The 20,110-nt window shown below is 42.9% G+C and overlaps 1 protein-coding gene across 3 annotated transcripts; it reads left to right on the forward strand.

Moving 5' to 3' along the window:
* The first annotated feature begins 4,646 nt into the window (after positions 1 to 4,646).
* KRT23 (keratin 23, type I) lies at positions 4,647 to 19,703 on the forward strand. 3 transcript variants are annotated; one of them, XM_011998860.1, is made up of 10 exons: positions 4,656 to 4,944; positions 5,031 to 5,187; positions 5,308 to 6,051; positions 10,644 to 10,726; positions 11,971 to 12,127; positions 13,451 to 13,612; positions 13,698 to 13,820; positions 16,806 to 17,026; positions 17,874 to 17,905; positions 19,313 to 19,703. In XM_011998860.1, the coding sequence occupies exons 3-10, from the start codon at positions 5,656 to 5,658 to the stop codon at positions 19,405 to 19,407; spliced, it is 1,269 nt and encodes a 422-aa protein (XP_011854250.1). In that variant the 5' UTR covers positions 4,656 to 4,944; positions 5,031 to 5,187; positions 5,308 to 5,655; the 3' UTR covers positions 19,408 to 19,703. The 3 variants fall into 3 exon arrangements, with proteins under 3 accessions (XP_011854249.1, XP_011854251.1, XP_011854250.1); XM_011998859.1 differs by lacking the exon at positions 5,031 to 5,187 and having other exon boundaries at positions 4,647 to 4,944; XM_011998861.1 differs by lacking the exon at positions 5,308 to 6,051 and having other exon boundaries at positions 4,650 to 5,161.
* The last annotated feature ends 407 nt before the right edge of the window (positions 19,704 to 20,110 follow it).

Raw genomic sequence — 20,110 nt, forward strand, 5'->3', positions numbered from 1 at the left:
AAGAAGGAGAAGGAGGAGGAAGAGGAGAAGGAGGAAAAGGAGAAGGAGAAGAAGAGGAGGAGGTGGAGGAGGAAGAGGAAGAAGAAGGAGAAGATGGAGGGAGGGGAGGAGGAGAAACAGAGAAAAAGGAGCTCACTGGCAACAGGGAAGGAAACTAAAGTTTTACATCACTGGATCCTGACTTTTTAAACTTATATACTCCTTTGAAAAGTTAATGAGACCAGGTGAAGTGGCTCATGCCTTTAATCTTACCACTTCAAGATGCCAAGATAGGAGAATTGCTTGAGCCCAGGAGTTTGAGACCAGCCTGAGCAACGTAGCAAGACCTCGTGTCTACAAAATATTTTTAGAAAGAATTTGCCTGGTGTGGTGGTGCATGCCTATAGTCCCAGCTACTGGGGAAGTGGAGGCAGAAAGATCACTTGAGCCAGGAGGTTGAGGCTGCAGTGAGCCATGATTGCACCACTGCCTACAGCTCAGGCAACAAAGTGAGACCCTGTCTCAAAAAATAATAATTAATTTTAAAAAATTATTTTTGAGATGGAGATTCACTCTTGTCACCCAGGCTGGAGTGCAATGGTGCAATCTCGGCTCACTTCAACCTCTGCCTCCGGGGTTCAAGTGATTCTCCTGCCTCAGCCTCCAGAGTAGCTGGGATTACAGGCGCATGCCACCACGTCCGGCTAATTTTTTGTATTTTTAGTAGAGATAGGGTTTCACCATGTTGGCCAAGCTGGTCTCGAACTCCTGAGTTCAAGTGATCGATCCACCCGCTTCGGCCTCCCAAAGTGCTGGGATTACAGGCATGAGCCACCACGCCCAGCCTAATTGAAATTTTTAAAAACAACAGTTTCCTCAGAAAAGCATATAAACTTGCAGAGAAATTTTTGCATATAGCTTTAGAGATTTTACTAACTTCTTAAAGTCTATCTATTGAATTCCATGTTTAAAATTGCAGCTGCAATTGAAGCACGGGATTGATTGTTTTCAGCTGGGAACGTTTTCCCAATGAATAAGATGCTACAAGGGCTTAAGCATGAGTGGTCAAGTAAGGCTGATATAAAACACTTTGTTACAGCACTATCCTCAGATTATTTTCTCATATTTCTATTTGTCTAGGAAAAAGGGGCCAACAGAGAGAAGATGTGAGTTACGAAGTCTTCAATACAGTATTTCAAACGAGGAAGAAAACGACAGCCAACTTAAGAGTCACTTGCAAATAGTATCTGTATATAGTGTCTGTTCATGTCCTTTGCCCACTTTTTAATGGGCATGTTTTATTTCTATAAATGTCTAACCTTCTTATGTAACCTTCCAACTCATAGGATAATAGCATAGCAATTTTGCCTGAAGACCTGCTACTCATCTGTTCTGAAATGTCATGTGTGGTAAAAATGTATTCGAGAGTCATTTTGGCCATTCTTCTCTACTGTAAAGATCGGGTGCCTATAAAATGCTTCGCTGATGAAATGGTTGTCTTGAAAAGGCTCACAAACAGTGTACCCAGTTAATGACAGCTACCTTCTGACAGGGCTCCCTTCTGACCCCAACACATTTGCATGCAACTCCACGCATTCATTCACCAGCTGAGCTCTTACAAAATACCCACTCCCTTTCAGAGACCACAATGCCGTTCACCAGAAAGATGAATCAAACGTGAAAACTACAAATGGTTCAGCCAGAAAATTATGCAAAGGAGAATGATTTTGATTCTGAACAATTGAACGCTACAGAAAACCAAAAGAAATTATGAAACCTATTGCAAGTGAAATGCTTATGAACCAAAAGGATCAGCAGACGTTGGCCATTTACTGAGGAAGCAGTTGGAGGCTCTATCCCTCGAGTTCTTTAAGAATAGTTCAAAAACAACCTCAGCACTCTGCCGTTGTCCTCCCTAAGAGCAAAAATCTGCAACCAGTGGCTCAGTGTTGCTCTTCTTTCCAGTCCTGCGATTCCACAAATACTGGCATTTACAGGACATTTTACCCTTCTTAAAAATGTAAAATTTAAAAGAATGTGATGAACGTTTTTAAATTCTAGAAAAACTATGTCACTAAAGTGAATTCATTTTAGTTCCTTAGTTGCCAATTAAAATTTGTCAATTGACTTAAGTTTTTCTAAAATGGAGTAAGTCACATGAGCCCATTTTTCCAATTATTCTAGCCATTCTTTCGTCTTCCAATGCATACGCAGAGTATCTGAAAGGACGTTCACCAAATGTCACCAAAGGTTGTGTGTGTGTGGGGTAGAATTTTAAAATATTTTTTCCTGTACTATCATGTATCACTTGATTTTGTATAATAAGCATGTATCATTTTTACCCCAAAAAAGCATCATTTCTTTTAAAAATCCAATGGAACTCTACACATCAGAAGTTATGGAAAATCAGGGCTGGGTGCAGTGGTTCACACCTGTAATCCCAGCACTTTCGGAGGCCGAGGCGGGTGGATAACAAGGTCAGAAGTTCAAGATCAGCCTGGCCAACATGGTAAAACTCCGTCTCTACTAAAAACTACAGAAATTAGTTGGGCGTGGTGGCACATGCCTATGGTCCCAGCTACTCGGGAGGCTGAGGCAGAAGAATTGTTTGAACCCGGGAGGTGGAGCTTGCAGTGAGCCGGGATCGTGTCACTGCATTCCAGCCTGGGCCACAGGGCGAGACTCCGTCTCAAAAAAAAAAAAAAAAAGAAGAAGAAGAAGTTATGGATAATCGGCTAGGCATGGTGGCTCATGCCTGTAATCACAGCACTTTGGGAGGCCGAGATGGGCAGATCATGAGGTCAAGAGTTCGAGACCAGCCTGGCTAACATGGTGAAACCCCATCTCTACTAAAAACACAAAAAAATGAACTGGGCATGTTGGTGCACACCTGTAATCCTAGCTACTCGGGAGGCCGAGGCAGAAGAATCGCTTGAACCCAGCAGTTGGAGATTGCAGTGAGCCAAGATTGTGCCATTGCACTCCAGCCTGGGTAACAAAGCAAGACTACATCTCGAGGGAAAAAAAAAAAAAAGTTATGGGAAACCATCATATAACAGTACTGGAAGAGACTATTTCTCCCCAGTGCTCTCAGATCTCACTACCAGTTTTTCCCCGCCCTGGTCCTGCTATGATACAAGAAAACTTTGGCTCAAGGATAACTCCTATAAATCAAAACTCCCACACACGGACATAAAATGAGACAGTGGCCAAATTTATGGGGTTGATAAGTCACTGCCACTCAGACATGCCTGAAATGAGTAGAGAAGCATTCATTCCATTGTAGATTCTGGTGAGAGAATTTAGAGAAAGGCAGTGCAGCCCAGCCCTTGCACATGCTAACGGTAAATGTTTTCTTCCTTGGTAAGGCTGGGTCCGGGTGAACAGGAACCAGAGCTGACCATAACTTTGATGACCAGGAACCGTCCACATCCACAGAACACTGCTTGCCACCACTCACCAAACAAGTCTCTCTAGTTCCCTCATTTGCTCTATTTTTATCACGTGTCTCTTTTGTCTTTTTCTCATATCTGAGATGTAAGTGACTGCAGGCACTCTTTCTAAGCACTCCCCAAGTTTCCCTGAGGCTTGGAGGCTCATTTTTCCAGCTTGTGCACGGTGAAATAAAAAATATTCAGAGCCTCTTCCCTGATAAGGGTTTGTTGTAAGACTGGGAGGGGCAAAGCTGGTGCGCTTTTGGGTGACTTTATTTGTAATCGGAAAGGATTGGCCTTCGTGGGTGGTTAATCCATACCCAGGAGAGGCGTTTTCCGACTTTCTAGTTTTATAACCCACAGTCCTAAAAGGAGCGAAGGTGATGGCACCAGGGGACCTGTGTTAAAACCCTGACTCTAAAAGTTTATGATTGAGTTAACGCACATTTGCAAAATACCACCAAGAAGACAGACTTTGGTGCTCAAAAATGGAAGACATCAACTCTGCTTTCAAGAAGCCTGCGGTCTCAGAGGGGCGTGACAAATGCAGTACAATGGGGTGGAAGAATGGGGTGGACTTCATCCCAGGCACAGGAGGTGGCTGGGCCTGGCTGGGGGCTCCCAGCTTCCACCATGAAGTGGGATGCCCAGGTGTCCGCCCCTCCGGAGGACCTCGGCATCCGGAAGAGGCAGTTCCTCCTACAGGGTCACCCAACTCATGCAGGAGAATTCAGAAAATGATTGTTGAAGGAGGTAGCCCTGGAACTATAGACGAGGTGGGGTGGGTGACTTTCCAGGCAGGGAGGACAGCACAGACACGGGCAGTGTCACCTATGAATTCATGTGCTTAATTACACTGCACATGCAAATCATCTCCGGATCATTCACCCCTGTGAGACCTTGATTCTTTGTCTGCAAAATGAAGACAACAACCCTTGCCTGGCTACATAAAGAGTTGTGAGGATTCAATAAAGAATATGAAAGAGCTACATCAACTGGCAAGTCCTATCCTTATGAAAGAGAAGTGTGGTACAGGACCTGTCAATATTCAACCCCAGATAACAGTGCTATGTGGAGAAAGAATCTAGCCCCAGCTCTGCCACTAACCTCCCCACCACCACAGGCCTCAGCTTTCCTCATCTGTCCGATCAGTGGCTTGGAAACAGACAGGCTAGAAGCCCTTCCTGTGCTGGTATTTTTATTTGTAAGTCCCCTTTAAATCTAGCTGCCAGTAACTAGCACGTGGCTCCCGCCCCCAGACTGCTTCTTTATTCATTCCTAACCTTTACCTTGGCAGATGAAATATAAGATTCATCAACCACATTTGACAGTCCATGGCAGGTTTCCTGTTTTCCATCGTCCCTCTGCAGGTTACAGACACACAGAACCCAGCTGTGGCAGGCTCAGCCAGGGTCCCCGGCTGCTCACAACGGCTGCATTCCTCCCCGAGGGCCAAGGGAAGTCCTGAGCGCAGGCCAGGGTTGTTTGGTTTTGAGGTGTGCTGGGATGAAAGGCACCCTGGAAGTGGAAGGTTCGGTCATTCATTAATTAATTATATCTATAATTGAGGGTTTGTTCTTAAGAGCGAGTCCTTTGAAAGTACTTTCCTTCAAACAGTGACTGTCACAGAGGCATCAGATATTCACCATCTTCTCAACTGCCTCAGCACAGCAAGCTTTATTCCAGGACCCAAGATCCTGTTCTGAGCTGGCTCTCCCTTCTCAGGCTCACTCACCCTCCCTTTAGAGGTGGAGATTACTGGGGGTGGAAAAACGTGTGTGTGTCTCTGTTGTTTAATGTTTGTTTTTTGGCGTTTATTGTTTGTTTTTTAAGGAAATCTATACTACACCGAATATGCTTTCTTTTGGGTGTACTTTAACCTAACCCTTTCCAGGTAAATGAACAATGGAAAAACTTCCCAGCAAGATTAGAAAGATACCTGAGCCTAACACCCGCCTGATGTCCTGCGCCACACCTCCGGTTACCAGGGGAAGGGAGGAAGCAAACTGTCACATTGATGTGGCTCTAAACAACAACAGTGTGCGAAGGCCCGGGGCACTGTGGGATTGACCAAGAGGAAACACAGGTTGCACAATGATACGATCTTGTCGGTACAATTGTCAGAGAAGGGAACTCCCACAGCAAAGGCCATAAAACCATCCAGGGCAGTCTGGCGCGGCTCAGTTCTGCGGTACCAGGGAGTGAAACAGAGCCCAGCCCCATCCCAAACACAGATGGGACCATGAACTCCAGAAGCAGCTTCAGCCAGACCCCCTCGGCCTCCTTCCACGGCACCGGAGATGGCTGGGGCCGGCCCAGGAGCTTCCCCAGGGCTCCCACCGTCCACGGCGGTGCAGGGGGAACCCGCATCTCCCTGTCCTTCACCACGCGGAGCTGCCCACCCGCTGGAGGGTCTTGGGGTTCTGGAAGAAGCAGCCCCCTCCTAGGCGGAAATGGGAAGGCCACCCTGCAGAATCTCAACGACCGCCTGGCCTCCTACCTGGAGAAGGTTCGCGCCCTGGAGGAGGCCAACATGAAGCTGGAAAGCCGCATCCTGAAGTGGCACCAGCAGAGAGATCCTGGCAGGAAGAAAGATTATTCCCAGTATGAGGAAAACATCACACACCTGCAGGAGCAGGTAAGAGACTGCGTAACCCGGGAGCTCCAGGTGGGGCTGCTTTGCCTGGGAACCCTCGGGAGGAGGAATCAGTCCGGAAGACAATTTCCAGGAAAATGGCAACAGCGCTTGAAGTAATGGTGCACAAAGGTTTTGGGGGATGTTTTCTTATGATACCTTAAATTTGGAGTTGGAATCGTCTGTTCTGTATAATTAATCTTCTGTCCCTGGATAATGTAGAAAAAGAAGGCAGCAAAAATGACAGAAGTGCTGCAGACTGTTTCGAAAATGAGACTACCTGATTTCTTACACACCAAAAACATCTTTAGAATGTGAGGCAACCAGCTGCTGTTTAGTGTCACTTATGACCCAACGATGTCATAGAAATGATAAGGGCCAGTATTCGTGCTGCATGCTCAGTGCACCAGGGATAAGAGAGTGTTTACCTTCTCATTACCTCAGTTCTGCTCCACCTCAAATTTTTTTGAACAATGTGGTTATCCGTTAACAAAAGGCTGTTAGATGATTTTGAACATTACACCTAAAAGTTGTCACCACCCCAGCATATAGGTCACCGTGACATCCCTAGATATTTCCGCTTGTGGGTTGGTTGAAGATAAAGTTGCTCACGGTTCTGAGAATGGCATACCACTAGAAACAATAATAATAAAACGAGCATAATTTTTAGAACCTGAGAGTTGGGATGGCTATAAAGACCCTCTTCAAAAAAAACTAACTCTGTAACCAATCCCCAAAAAAACTAAGCACACACCTTCCGGGATGTCTCATAACATTAGCTAGAAGTAGAAGGAATCCAGTCATCTTATAGGTTATTTTTTAAAGCTATCTAACTCCCCTCTTATATAAAGCAGTCCCAGAAAATTCTCTGTAAGACCATGATTTAACCTCCCCTAGAAAGAGCATCACAAGTTTCCAATATTTATACCATATTATTTCACAACGCTCAGTCATCCTTGCTTGAATGTAGGAAGGACCAGTCAAGATAATATAAATCTGTCCTTGTAATGAACCCTAATTATTGAATAATCAACCTAATAACTGACTGTAATTACCTTAACTATACAGTGCATGGTTGCCTTTATGAAAAAAAAAACAAGGTGACTCAACAGTCCTCATCATGTTTTTTTGTTTAGTAAAGTTGCTTTGGTTGTAGAAAGGAGGAATTGAAGATTTTTGCAAATGGAGAGCAAAGGGAGACCATGACTCCCAAAAGAAATACAAGGTTAGAACCGGTCAAATAATTTAGGAGCTAGCAGAAGAGATTTAACCAAAAAAAAAGGGAGGAAAGGGAGGGAAATGTTTATTGAGCACTTATTATGTACCTAGGCATCCTGCTGAATATTTAATACACATATCAACACCATCCAAGAGCATTCTGCAATGATGGAAATGTTCCATATTATTTTATTTGATTCTGCAAGAACCCTGTAAGGAAATGGAAGCTTGGAAAAAAGTGAAATAGCCATCCAAAGCCATCAGCAAGAAGCAGAGGTGGGATTCTAACTCAGGTCTGTTTCTAGTAGTCTCATAAATTTCACTACAGCGTGGTGCTGCCTAGCCCACCTCATACAAAAAATGACACTTAGGATGAATAAAGATAATGCGTTATACTTGCATCATTAACCACACAACACATATTTCATACACATTATCTCATTTAATCCTCACAACTGTGTGGAGCTGGTATTTTTATTCTCAATTTGTAGATAAGGAGACTGAGACCTAATCGTTGTCTAAATCCTTTGGAACAGAACTGAGAAAAGTAAGTAGGTGCAATGGGGGCTTGGGGAGCAACTTGCCTACCCTTCAGAAGACCTGGAATTCTGGGTTCTGAGATTAAATAGGAAACTTCTTTGGCTTTGAATTTCATTCTTTTCTGGATTTTTACGTCTAACACTGTTTTCTCTACATTTGAAGAAAGCAACTCTTTAAAGTTGAGATTGTCTATCTACTCCAGACTCCCTCATTTGAAGATGAGAAAACAGAGGTGCAAGGAGGTCCCACAGTTACCTGAGGCTTATGCTTCCTGGATCTTGGTGAAATGCTCTGAGTGGATACAGCTCTCCCGCACCCTCACTTTAGGTGTATTAAATGTCACTCAAAAAGTTGATAAGAAGTTGAGTTTAAAAATTAATTCAATCCTTTTGAAATCCAGAATTGGACATAGTCATAGGAGTATCATAAATAAAACACCTTGAATGATTCTCAATCGGACTATATTTGGCATTTTGGTTTACAGTCAAACATTCTATTTCCTCTCCCTGGTAGGAGATCAAACATCCTGAAGCAACAATGTTGCACGAATATACCAACTTGCTTTTAAAAGAATTAACTCAGGGCCTTCAGGAGAATCTGGAATGTGCTCCATATCAAGTACATTTCAGAATTCACATTTGAGTGCTATGAGAATGATAGCTGGGGAAATCAGACACTTGAGGTGGACTTTGAAACGGATAAATTACCAATTTAACTCAGAAAAGCTAAATAAGCCCATAGACAGTATTTTTGATTTTCTGATTCTCTGGATGTAGGTTAACACCTCATAGTATGTGTCAAATAGAAGTAGAAAACCTCAGTGCACAAGTAAGTAAGGGTTACCCCACAATGGTCCCCGGGCTCTTTGGGATAGAGCTACTTTTCATTTTGCATGAGCTTACATAATGCAAAGAATAATTGGTCTGGAGGGAGAAGTATTGGTAAGAATGCCCCTAAGCAGCACTGTGGAGAGGAGAACAGTAAACACCTAAAAGTATCCTTTTTTATAGCAAGGGAAGAGGCCATAGTAGCACTTGGAATCCCACAAGGGGAAAAAGAATGAGACAGAAGCAGCCAGCCTGGCTATGTCCCACCATGAACAGAAAAAGTCTGAGAAGGCATCTCAGCATATAGAACCTGGAGATGCTCACAGTGTAGTCAGTGACTCTACAAAAGTGCCAGATTTTAAAAAAGAAAAGTGTATTTTTTACTTTTTTCTTAACTAATTCAGTTTCGACCAATTTTTCACTGTCTATAATATGCCAAGAATATGCTATTTGACATTATTTGATGTACTCTCTTCTAATTCTCATAACTCTTTGATGAAGTAACTATTACTATTGCTATTTTATGGATGAAGAAATTGAGACTCAGCCAAGTTCACCCAGCCAGTAAGTGTGGAGCAGGATCCCAGGCCCTGCTCCTTGAGTTCCAGACCCAGCATTTGTGCCATCTCTAAATCCTGCTATTGTGCATTCATGATACCAAATTCCATGGGATCAGTGGAGCTTTAAACAGGACAAGATTTTTAAAAGGTGCCTTTGTATTGGAGTATAACTTTGTCCTAAGAAAATGCTTTCTAAATAAAGGAATGAGCTATATAAATATAATGGGAATTACCCAGGATTCTCTGACTCCAACTAAATTACAGAAATTTAGACCTAAGACCTCTAAGGTCCTCTGTCTCTAGTGCAGACTCCTTATTTGACAACGGATGAAACTGAGGCCTGGAGAATAGAGTGATGCAGCCTGATGCATCCACTTGGATGATCAAGAACAGAGCCAAAACCAAAAAAAAACTCCAAGTTTTTAGTCTAGCACAACACTTGGTGTAAAAGCATTATTACACTTTTGACAATGAGACGTCTTCTACCCTAAAGACAGTGACATACATTGAATGTGAGCTATTTCTCTGACTATAACATATCTACAAGTGTTTATAAATCATAAATGTATACACAATTGCTCAAGTAAGTGCTTTCAATAATATTTTTATTTTTAAAGTAAAAAAAATTATACGAACATCTAGTGAAAGTCTTTAACTGCAGGCCTTACCACTACTAAAACTTATTAGGCATGTTCCTTAGATGGTAAGGAATTATTTCAGTTAATATTTTAATAGCTACAATGAGAGCATTCTCATCCCAGAGTAAGTTGCAATGACATAAACACATCTACAAGTTATGTGTATGGTTATAGTCACTTTGGGCAAAAAAAAAATTGTGTTCTGTGATGACTATTACAAAATACATTGAATATTAGTGTTAGCTTTGCTCAGTAACACTGATTAGAAACATGAATGCTATCACAAGTAAGAATTATGTTCATCTAAAATAATAATTTTTGTACTTTTAGAGGGCTGAACTAATTAAAAGTAATGGCAAAAATCACTTTGTCACCAACCTAACACAATAAGAAAAGGATCAGAACCTAAAGTCCTTTTAACATCTTCAGCTGTGGATGAGCTTAATTAAGCAAAATGCTATGATGTGTCCATAACCTAAAAAGTTAGAAGGCATTTTGAATAATTACTGTCCTTCCCCTTCCTATACCATTGTTTCAGCAGTTGCATCAGTCCAAGCCTGTCAAAACTCCATGTAAAAAGAAGAAAGGCAGTAACACTAACTGCAGATCATATTCTTACTTTAAAATCATTCTGCTTTGCACCTAGTATGTGCTCACTAAGCATTTACTGACTCGGTCATTCATTGTTCCACTGCCAGAACAAGAAGTGGTCTGTACTAACAAGTCAAATATTCAGGAAGCTAAAGGACAGACATGCAGCGGTCATGCGTGGGTGTGTCCAAGCAAGGTAACCTTTTGTGCATGTTTTACAGATAGTGGATGGTAAGATGACCAATGCTCAGATTATCCTTCTCATTGACAATGCCAGGATGGCAGTGGATGACTTCAACCTCAAGTAAGTTCCTTCTTCACAGTGTTGTTCGGGTTTTTGTTTGTTTGCTTTACAAAAGAAAAACTTGGCCGGGCGCGGTGGCGCACGCCTGTAATCCCAGCACTTTGGGAGGCCAAGGCGGACGGATCATGAGGTTAAGAGATCGAGACCATCCTGGCCAACATGGTGAAACCCCATCTCTACTAAAAATACAAAAATTAGCTGGGCATGGTGGCGCACGCCTGTAGTCCCAGCTGCTCAGGAGGCTGAGGCAGGAGAATCACTTGAACCCAGGAGATGGATGTTGCAGTGAGCCGAAATCGCGCCACTGCACTCCAGCCTGGCAACAGAGTGAGACTCCGTCTCAAAAAAAAAAAAGGAAAACTTGTCTTGCCATTACCTGGAATTAAAATCTTATAATGAAAAGGCATAGCAACAGCAAATGCACTGTGTGTTACTTGAATGAACCTTAGTTTAAACAAACCAGATATAAAAGCACGTTATGGGGAAATTTGAATATGAATCAAGAATTAGATTATATTAAAGGGTTGTTATTAATGTTTAGGTGTAGTGTTATGTTTATTTTATTTATTTACTTATTTATTTATTTATTTATTTTTGAGACAGGCTGGAGTGTAGTGGCGCGATCTTGGCTCACTGCAACCTCCGCCTCTCAGGTTCAAGCAATTCTCCCGCCTCAGCCTCCCAAGTAGCTGGGACTACAGGTGCGTGCCACCACGCCCAGCTAATTTTTATATTTTTAGTAGAGACAGCGTTTCACCATGTTGGCCAGGACGGTCTCAATCTCTTGGTCTCATGATCTGCCCGCCTCAGCCTCCCAAAGTACTGGGATTACAGGCATGAGCCACCGTGCCCAGCCTGTTTATTTTAAAATATATTTTTCTTAAAAGATGCATCCTGAAGTATTTAGTCTTAAAATGTCATCATGTCTATAATCTGCTTTGAAATATTTCAGCAATGAAATAGGCAAAGTAAATACAGCAAAACATTAACGGTTGCTAAATGTAGGTGATGGGTATGTGACTGTTTATTATCCTGTTCTCCCTACTCAATTTAAAAGTTGGCATTGAGTCACCATCATGGAAAAGTGTAGCATGAAACTGACATACAAAAGACATCCTATATGTATTCATCATCTGTCTTTAAACCTAATAAGTAAAAGATTCACCTCTAAATGAAAATGAATCCTTTCAAAAACCATGACCTTCCAACAAACGGGTGCACTCTTCTCTTCCTTCTCACCAAAGGTATGAAAATGAACACTCCTTTAAGAGAGACTTGGAAATTGAAGTCGAGGGCCTCCGAAGGACCTTAGACAACCTGACCATTGTCACAACAGACCTAGAACAGGAGGTGGAGGGAATGAGGAAGGAGCTCATTCTCATGAAGAAGCGCCATGAACAGGTAGGACTCCCCAGGAACTCCTGGTAATGAACACAGGTCTTAGCATGAACATCTCAGGCTGATTCGACAGCTACAGAAGAAACCACCACCTGGATGCCAATCCCCTTGTCCTTCACCCTAAATAGTCATTAGAAAAACATACAAATATCTAAAGTTTCTAATTTCAAGGTTAGCTACTCACATGTCAAATACAACAACCAAAATGCAATCATAATTCATGATGAATTGGTCAACAGTTTTGTTAACACACAATGTTTACCTAGATGTGCTTGTTAATATGTTACTATAAGAATCAATGTGTGAGACTGGACTTCCATCGTTGGCCCAATGTTCAGCAAATTAGGGGACAATATAATGAAAAAGAGTCTGCTACCAACCAAGACAAGTGTGATGTGGGACAAAACTAAAGAATCCTAATTTCCAAAAGCATTTAACTGACTTTTAGAGTTACCATCCATCACAAGTCCTCGAGACTCTGATAAAATGATAGAAAAACAGGTCCCATGGTAGGAAAACAAAATTGCGTCTGAACATCAAAGAGCCCAATTTCTGAATAGCTGGTTAGACAATAATTGTTAATTAAATCTTTCCTGTGGCTGCTTGGTTTTCATGAAATCCTATGGGCGTCAGCCCCACAGGGTCACAAGGCATTGACGAGATTTTGAAAGCCTCTACCCCTTTTTTCTGCCGTTTGCCTCTTGAACGGCTTCCCGAAAGCTTTGGCCTATAGCCTGGAAGGTTCTGCTGCCTAACTTTGTTGTCACTTCACCAATCCACATCTGCCAAATGGGACTTTACACACTATGGAAGCGTAATTCTTTCTGAAATATTTTCAACCACAGATCAAGTCAGTAATCATGGAGGCTATTTAATTACCTGCCTTATGAATTTTTTTTTTTTTTTTTTTTTGAGACAGGGTCTCACTCTGTCACCCAGGCTGGAGTGCAGTGGCGCGATCTTGGCTCACTGCAGCCTCCACTTCCCAAGTTCAAGGGATTCTCCTGCCTCAGCCTCCCAAGTAGCTGGGATTACAGGTGTGTGCCACCACACCCAGTTAATTTTTTGTATTTTTAGTAGAGATGGGGTTTCACCATGCTGGTCAGGTTGGTCTCAAAGATATTCTTTATTTTATAAAATTATTAGAGATAAAAGTATACAATGTTTTATCATCAACAAGTAACATTTGAGAAACCAAACCAGCGACAGTGGAGCAACCACATAATCAGAATGTTTAAAAGATCCATTGACCACTGCCAATCAACACGGCAATCCAGCCTTCTGATTATCAAACCCAGTTCATTTCCTTTCTCTGTTATTAAACAGGAAATGGAGAAGCATCATGTGCCAAATGACTTCAGTGTCAATGTGAAGGTGAATACAGGTCCCAAGGAAGATCTGATTAAGGTCCTGGAGGATATGAGACAGGAATATGAGCTTATAATAAAGAAGAAGCATCGAGACTTAGACACTTGGTATAAAGAACAGGTAAAAGAAAGATGCACAAACTTCCCAAAGGTTGCATTTCCATGAGTTCCCAATGCTGATGCCTTCACCTTGCTTGGTCCTACAGTCTGCAGCCATGTCCCAGGAGGCAGCCAGTCCAGCTGCTGTGCAGAGCAGACAAGGTGACATCCACGAGCTGAAGCGCACGTTCCAGGCCCTGGAGATTGACCTGCAGGCACAGTACAGCACGGTGAGTCGAGGCTGGGAAAATGCTGGGTCCCACACTACCTCCTCCATGAAGCCTTCTGAGTCCTCTCTCCCAGGCCCTGACCCTCAGCTCCCTTGGGACACCTCTCACTTTCCACTTTCCATCCAAATCGTTTATGATGAGAACCATAATAAAGGGCTACCATGTATTGAGTGTCCAGATGGTGCCGGGCGTTGTGCTAAGTAGTTCATGATATTAAATGTCATTAATCCTTACAGCAACTTTTCCAGATAGGTCTTAGTGTCCCCATTTTAGAGATGAGGAAACCAAAACTCCAACAGTAAAATAAATTGGCCAAGGTCACACAGCTAGTAAGTGACTGGTGGTGAAACCATGTGATTTATTTGGAGGAGGGGGGATTCTAGACCCCCATAATTTCTATCAGTGCCCTCTCCACTTACAACCAGGCTACCCCCCTCAAACCCTGATATAGAGAAATTCCAGTGCCAACATGGTAGGTGGCAGATCCAGGCCTGGCTCACTCCAAAGCACTGCCCTATTCATTTAGGTATGTGTCTTATCACCCAGAAAACTCTTAAGTTCTTGTGTCCAAGTCATTTCTATCATCTTCACAGTTTAGAAAAATGCTTAGCATGTGTCATAAGCATTCAAAATTTATGAAGGTCTATCATTTGATTCCCAGTATACCCTACTGAGTCTGCTAATCATTCATCCTTATAATTGCCAAGTGCGATTCTACCCTCAGTCTTGAGAGGCAATGATTTGTTCATTTACGTGGCAGGTGCACTTGGGTAAATGACCGCTGTGTTTTAAGCATCCGTGATGGTGAACAGACACTGCAAATGTGCACTGTAGAGATCATGAGTACAAAAATAATTATAGTGTCTTGCAGCTTTCAAAACATTTTAACATACAGTATTTCACAATGGCCCTGTGAAACAGGTGAGGCATGTATACCCATTTTCATGCATTCTACTATCTGACACCAATTCTTAGCACTGAGGATCTTTTAACGAAGGAGTTTATATTCTAGTAGGAGTGATAGATACTAAATGTGCAAATCATCAAAATGTATATGTTAGATGGAGAAAATTGCTAGAGATGAAGCAGAGGAGGAGGGCAGACGCACCAGGGTGAAGAGCTGCTATCTTAAACAAGGGGGTCAGGAAAGGTTTTCCTGTTAGAGTGGCAGTGAGCAAAGAGGTGAGGAGGTGCTTGATGTGGTGATGGGATGTGTTCCAGGAGGAAGGAACAGCAAGTGCAAAAGCGACAAGGCCCAAGTGTGTCTGATGAGTTGGAGAGCAGCAGGGAAGTCCATGTGGCTGCAGTGAATGAACGACGGGAAGAAGAAAGGACAGAAGAGGAGGGGAAGGGAGGGGAAGAGGGAGGAAGAGAGGATGAGACCATGGGGTCCCAACAGGCCAGACTGTGCAGGGCTTTGTAGGCTACCTTGGAGGGGATTCAAGAGGAACAGCAGGTATAGACCACTCTTTGAGGAGAGGTAGCTGAAGGAGAGCAGAGAAATTGGACGATAGCTGAAGGTAGATACGGGTTTAAGAAAGATACATTTTAAGGTAGGAGGAATTATTCTATTTGAAAGCTGGTGGGAATAATTCAGTAGAGAGAACACTGATGATGCAAGGAGGCCGGCAACTGCCGAGATGACTGGAGCACAGACAGCTCAGGCAAAAGAACACAGGGAAGCCAGCACCCGCACGCAGATTCAAGCATGTGCGTGGGCGCAATGGCGGGAGCAGTGGGCGGTCTCTCCCGATTGCTTTCGTTTCATCAATGAAATTAGGAAGCGAGAATGCCGGGCGCGGTGGCTCACGCCTGTAATCCCAGCACTTTGGGAGGCCGAGGCGGGCGGATCACAAGGTCAGGAGATCGAGACCACGGTGAAACCCGGTTTCTACTAAAAATACAAAAAATTAGCCGGGCGCGGTGGCGGGCGCCTGTAGTCCCAGCTACTCAGGAGGCTGAGGCAGGAGAATGGCGTGAACCCGGGAGGCGGAGCTTGCAGTGAGCCGAGATTGCGCCACTGCACTCCAGCCTGGGCGACAGAGCGAGACTCTGTCTAAAAAAAAAAAAAAAAAAAAAAAAAAAAAAAAAAAGAAATTAGGAAGCGAGGCCATGGACTCAGAGGAAGGATGGGAAGGGCAGAGGAGAGGGAACAAAATAACCCCCTGGGAGAGTAGGAGAGTGACTGACCAGGGAAATGTGCTCTAACCACCAGGGAGCATGAACGGCCCCCCTGAAAATTAGCAGCCACGATAAAGGGAGAGTATTCAGCACAGTTATGAGATTCTCTTTAAGGTTAAAATTATGCACTTCAGAAAAGCAGGTGTTACATGCAAACAGAACTGGGCCTTGAACTCAGTGCTCCATATTCTAGCCCAGAAACTTCATTTGGCAACTGTTAGAATTTCCTCAAAAAATGACATTTCTTTTTTACCATCATCATAATCAAAAAGCATTGCTTGAGACTAGGGTTGCCAGATTTACCAAATTAAAATATAGGACACTCAGTTTAGTTGGAATTTCAAATAAAAAAACAATTTTTTTTTTTAGTATACGCAGGTGGAGCAATATTTTGGACATAGTTACACTAAAAAATTACTCATTGCTCATTTGAGATTCAAATTTAACTAGACGTTCTCTATTTTATCTGGCATCCCTAATCGAGACCCTTCTCCGAAGATACAAAGAGATAGCAGTCCCAGTTGCTGTCGCTCTTTGGGAGTTTTCAATCTGGTCAAAGATAAAATGTAAGGAGTTAAAGAACAGTTCAGAGCAAAGCAATGGACTTCAAAAGTCCCAGCATCACTCAACTCCTGACTGCCCAAGTCCCAAACCTGTAAGTCAGCCTACTTCTCACCTTGGTGTCCTCAGCAGCTACCAAGACACCTAGCCAACTGGTCGGCATCTGCTAAGTACTCAACAGTCACCTGTTATTGACTCAATCAAGCCATCAGTTAATTAACAAAAGATCATTTCCTCTTTCAGAAATCGGCTTTGGAAAACATGTTATCTGAGACCCAGTCTCGGTACTCCTGCAAGCTCCAGGACATGCAAGAGATCATCTCCCACTACGAGGAGGAACTGATGCAGCTACGCCATGACCTGGAGCGGCAGAACAACGAATACCAAGTGCTGCTGGGCATCAAAACCCACCTGGAGAAGGAAATCACCACGTACCGACGGCTCCTGGAGGGAGAGAGCGAAGGGTAAGGCAAAGGCTGGCATGACAGGAGCATGCAAGAGGCATCCAGCTCCTGTGGGTATATGTGTGCATCTTTGGGTTCTGTTAGCAAGAGTCACTCTAGCAAAAGAAAAGCTGTGTTGAGCTTCTCCAGAAGGTACCTATAGTCAGTTGTATTTCACTAAGCAGCAAGTGTAATCAATCAACTAATACTCACAGGACCCTAAGATTTGCAGTCAGAAGAGTTAAGGTCTCTAGAAGGAAACAATTCAAAAGGTTTTGGCCATCGTGTTTCCCAGTAGGAATGCACCCAATTTTGGATCCAAAGAAAAGAAGGCAGGGGGAATGTGTTAGTCCACTAGCCAAAAAACAAAAAAGATGCATAAGAGATAGAGATGTCTAGACTTTCAATCTGATATTTCTGGCCACCCCAGGAAATAACAACAGTTGGCCATATAAAGGGCATGTATATTCTATGACCTGAAAGGAAGGGATAGAAGTTTTATAAAAATACATAAATAAAACATCACCGGACCAAACTCTGAACAGCCTGAGAAGCTCAGGGGTCTCAGGCTTGAGACCTGACCCTGGCAGGCATCCTAGAGGAAACCAAGCTTGCAGCTGACTGAAAAGAGGGGATGGTTTGTGGACTTCCCCTGACTCCAGGGTTAACAGGAGGCGGTACCCAATGCCTTCTGCATCCAGTCCGGCTCTCCCGTGAACCTATGACTGTGAGGCTACTAAGCTCAGACAATTATCCTCATGAAAGAGCTGAGGATTTACAAGCAAGCGAAGGAAGTTAGTCCATCCTGAGAAGTTGTTATGATCGTTGCTAATACTAAAGTGAGCTTTAACCTTTATCACTTTTATAGGACAATGGAAGAATCCAAGTCGAGCATGAAAGGTAAAAAAATTTCCTTCATTGTTTGAATCTCTATTTTTAAGGAATTAGCATGGTTATCCATGTTGTAGTAGTCATAATCCTTAGTGTACTCCCAAATGTCCTGGCTTCAAAATTTATTTCACTCCCAAATGGTCAGGAATTTTCAGTTAACAAATTAGCTAATACAAAATGATGTAAGCTCTCATTATCGTCCTCAATATATATAAAAGCAAGCGGTAAAGAAGATTAAAATGATAATTAATAGTATTATGTCTCTATTAAGTAATGGAGTCGGTTAGTCAGTTTACTAAACCCCTAGAAAATTAAGAGGCAAAGATTTCATGTCATTTCTCAGATGATTCTGTTGAACACTCGTGTTGCATGAGATTTGAATAGTGAATTATGAACACTGTGTTCTATGGCCAGATGAGGTTAGAAATACTGTGTGCCATGATCCTCTTCTTGAACAGTCCTGTTGTGCAGTTCAGTATGTTAAAGATGGAACAGGTGCTGCTCTGAAGGGGAAAAGGAACAAGAAAGAAGAAGAAACGACAAAAGTTTAACTTTGTTTCACCCAGTATTCCCAAACACCTTTGACCTGGAAACATGCTTTCTCAGATTACCTTTAATATCTCACAGAAAAGTTCCAGGAGGCTGTAGTCTGCGACAAGTGGCACTTTCTGATTAGTTTGTGATAGATCTATACTAAGTCACTGGAGATTCAAAGAATCAGGTGGAGTAATCATCACAGAACAGCTGGTCTAACTGCTACCCATCTACAAAATAAGACAAGGGTCTTTGAGCCTCTCTTCACACGTGTCCTAGGATGGGGACCCCATACTTGATGGGATGGCCCCATTGGAGAGGTTTTAATTTAACAAAATTCTCCCTTGTAATTTTATTAATGATTTCAATTCTTCCCTATGGTCTAGAATTGGTTTATTGATGTTTCAACAGGCACTTATTCAAATAAGTTATATATTTGAAAACTGCCACAGTAAGCATCCCTGGCTTCTCACCCATTCCTCAGGTGGCATGCTTTCTAGACCTTAAAATGAGGTACCCTGAATAGCACTAAGTGCTCTGTAAGCTCAAGGAATCTGTGCAGCGCTACAAAGCCCACAGGCAGAGAAAGAACTCCTCAAGTGCTTGTGGTCAGAGACTAGGTTCCATATGAGGCACACCTATGATGAAGGCTTCACCTCCGGAAGGTGACACTGTTCAGAGACCCTCATTTCCTGGAGAGTGGGAGAAAATCCCTCCTTGGGGAAATCCCTTTTGCCTGCAGCAGAGCCCGCCATATTGCTTAGTGATCGTTTTGGAAGGCACTGAGAGCCTTCAGGGGCTGACAGCAGGGAACTGAAAATGAGTACAGTTCAGATGGTGGAGGAAGCATGGCAGTGACATCTTCCGTGCTCTTTTTCTCAGCGTCTGCAACTCCAAAGATCAAGGCCATAACCCAGGAGACCGTCAACGGAAGATTAGTTCTTTGTCAAGTGAATGAGATCCAAAAGCATGCATGAAACCAGTGAAAGTTTCTGCCTATTGTAAAATCTATTTTCCCCCAAGGAAAGTTCTTGCCCAGACACCAACGAGTTCTAAAAGATGTCTTTGGAGTTATCAGACTCAGAAACTTGTATTATTTTTTTCTGTAACATTCTACAATCTCACCAGACTTCTCATAATGCTCTTAATATATTGCACTTTTCGAATCAAAGTGTGAGTTTATGGGTGTAAAGCTCTACTTTCCTACGGCAGCCTTCAGATTCTCATCATTGTGCGTCTATTTTGTAGCCAATAAAACTCCTCACTAGCTGCATGGTGTCTTTTTTTTAATATCATGAGGCAAAACAGCACCTCAGTGTTTCATCCTAACAAGGGGTTCTCAAAACATTTTCCGTGGAAGATCCAGAGAAATCTCCAGACATCAGACATGTTCACAGCAGCCAGACACTGGGCAGAATTGTCACCCTGTAGCCAGGCAACCTAGGCATGAGTCATGGGTCGTGAGGCTCTCCACAATCCACACTTCTGCCAGCAGGACGGGAAGGGAGGAAACAGAGAAAGGGTGACCCAGAAAGCCTCACTGGGAGTGTGAGATGACCAAAAAGTATGCTATCTCACTTTTAAAAAGGAAAAAACTGAAGGGCCTAAAAGAGTAACTCTCTTTTAGGCTACTCTAAGCTAGAAAAGGAGATTAAGGAAAAAAAAAAAAAATTCTCATTA

The sequence above is a fragment of the Mandrillus leucophaeus genome, unplaced genomic scaffold, assembly GCF_000951045.1.
Source record: "Mandrillus leucophaeus isolate KB7577 unplaced genomic scaffold, Mleu.le_1.0 Scaffold58, whole genome shotgun sequence".
In the NCBI taxonomy this organism is placed as follows: Eukaryota; Metazoa; Chordata; class Mammalia; order Primates; family Cercopithecidae; genus Mandrillus; species Mandrillus leucophaeus.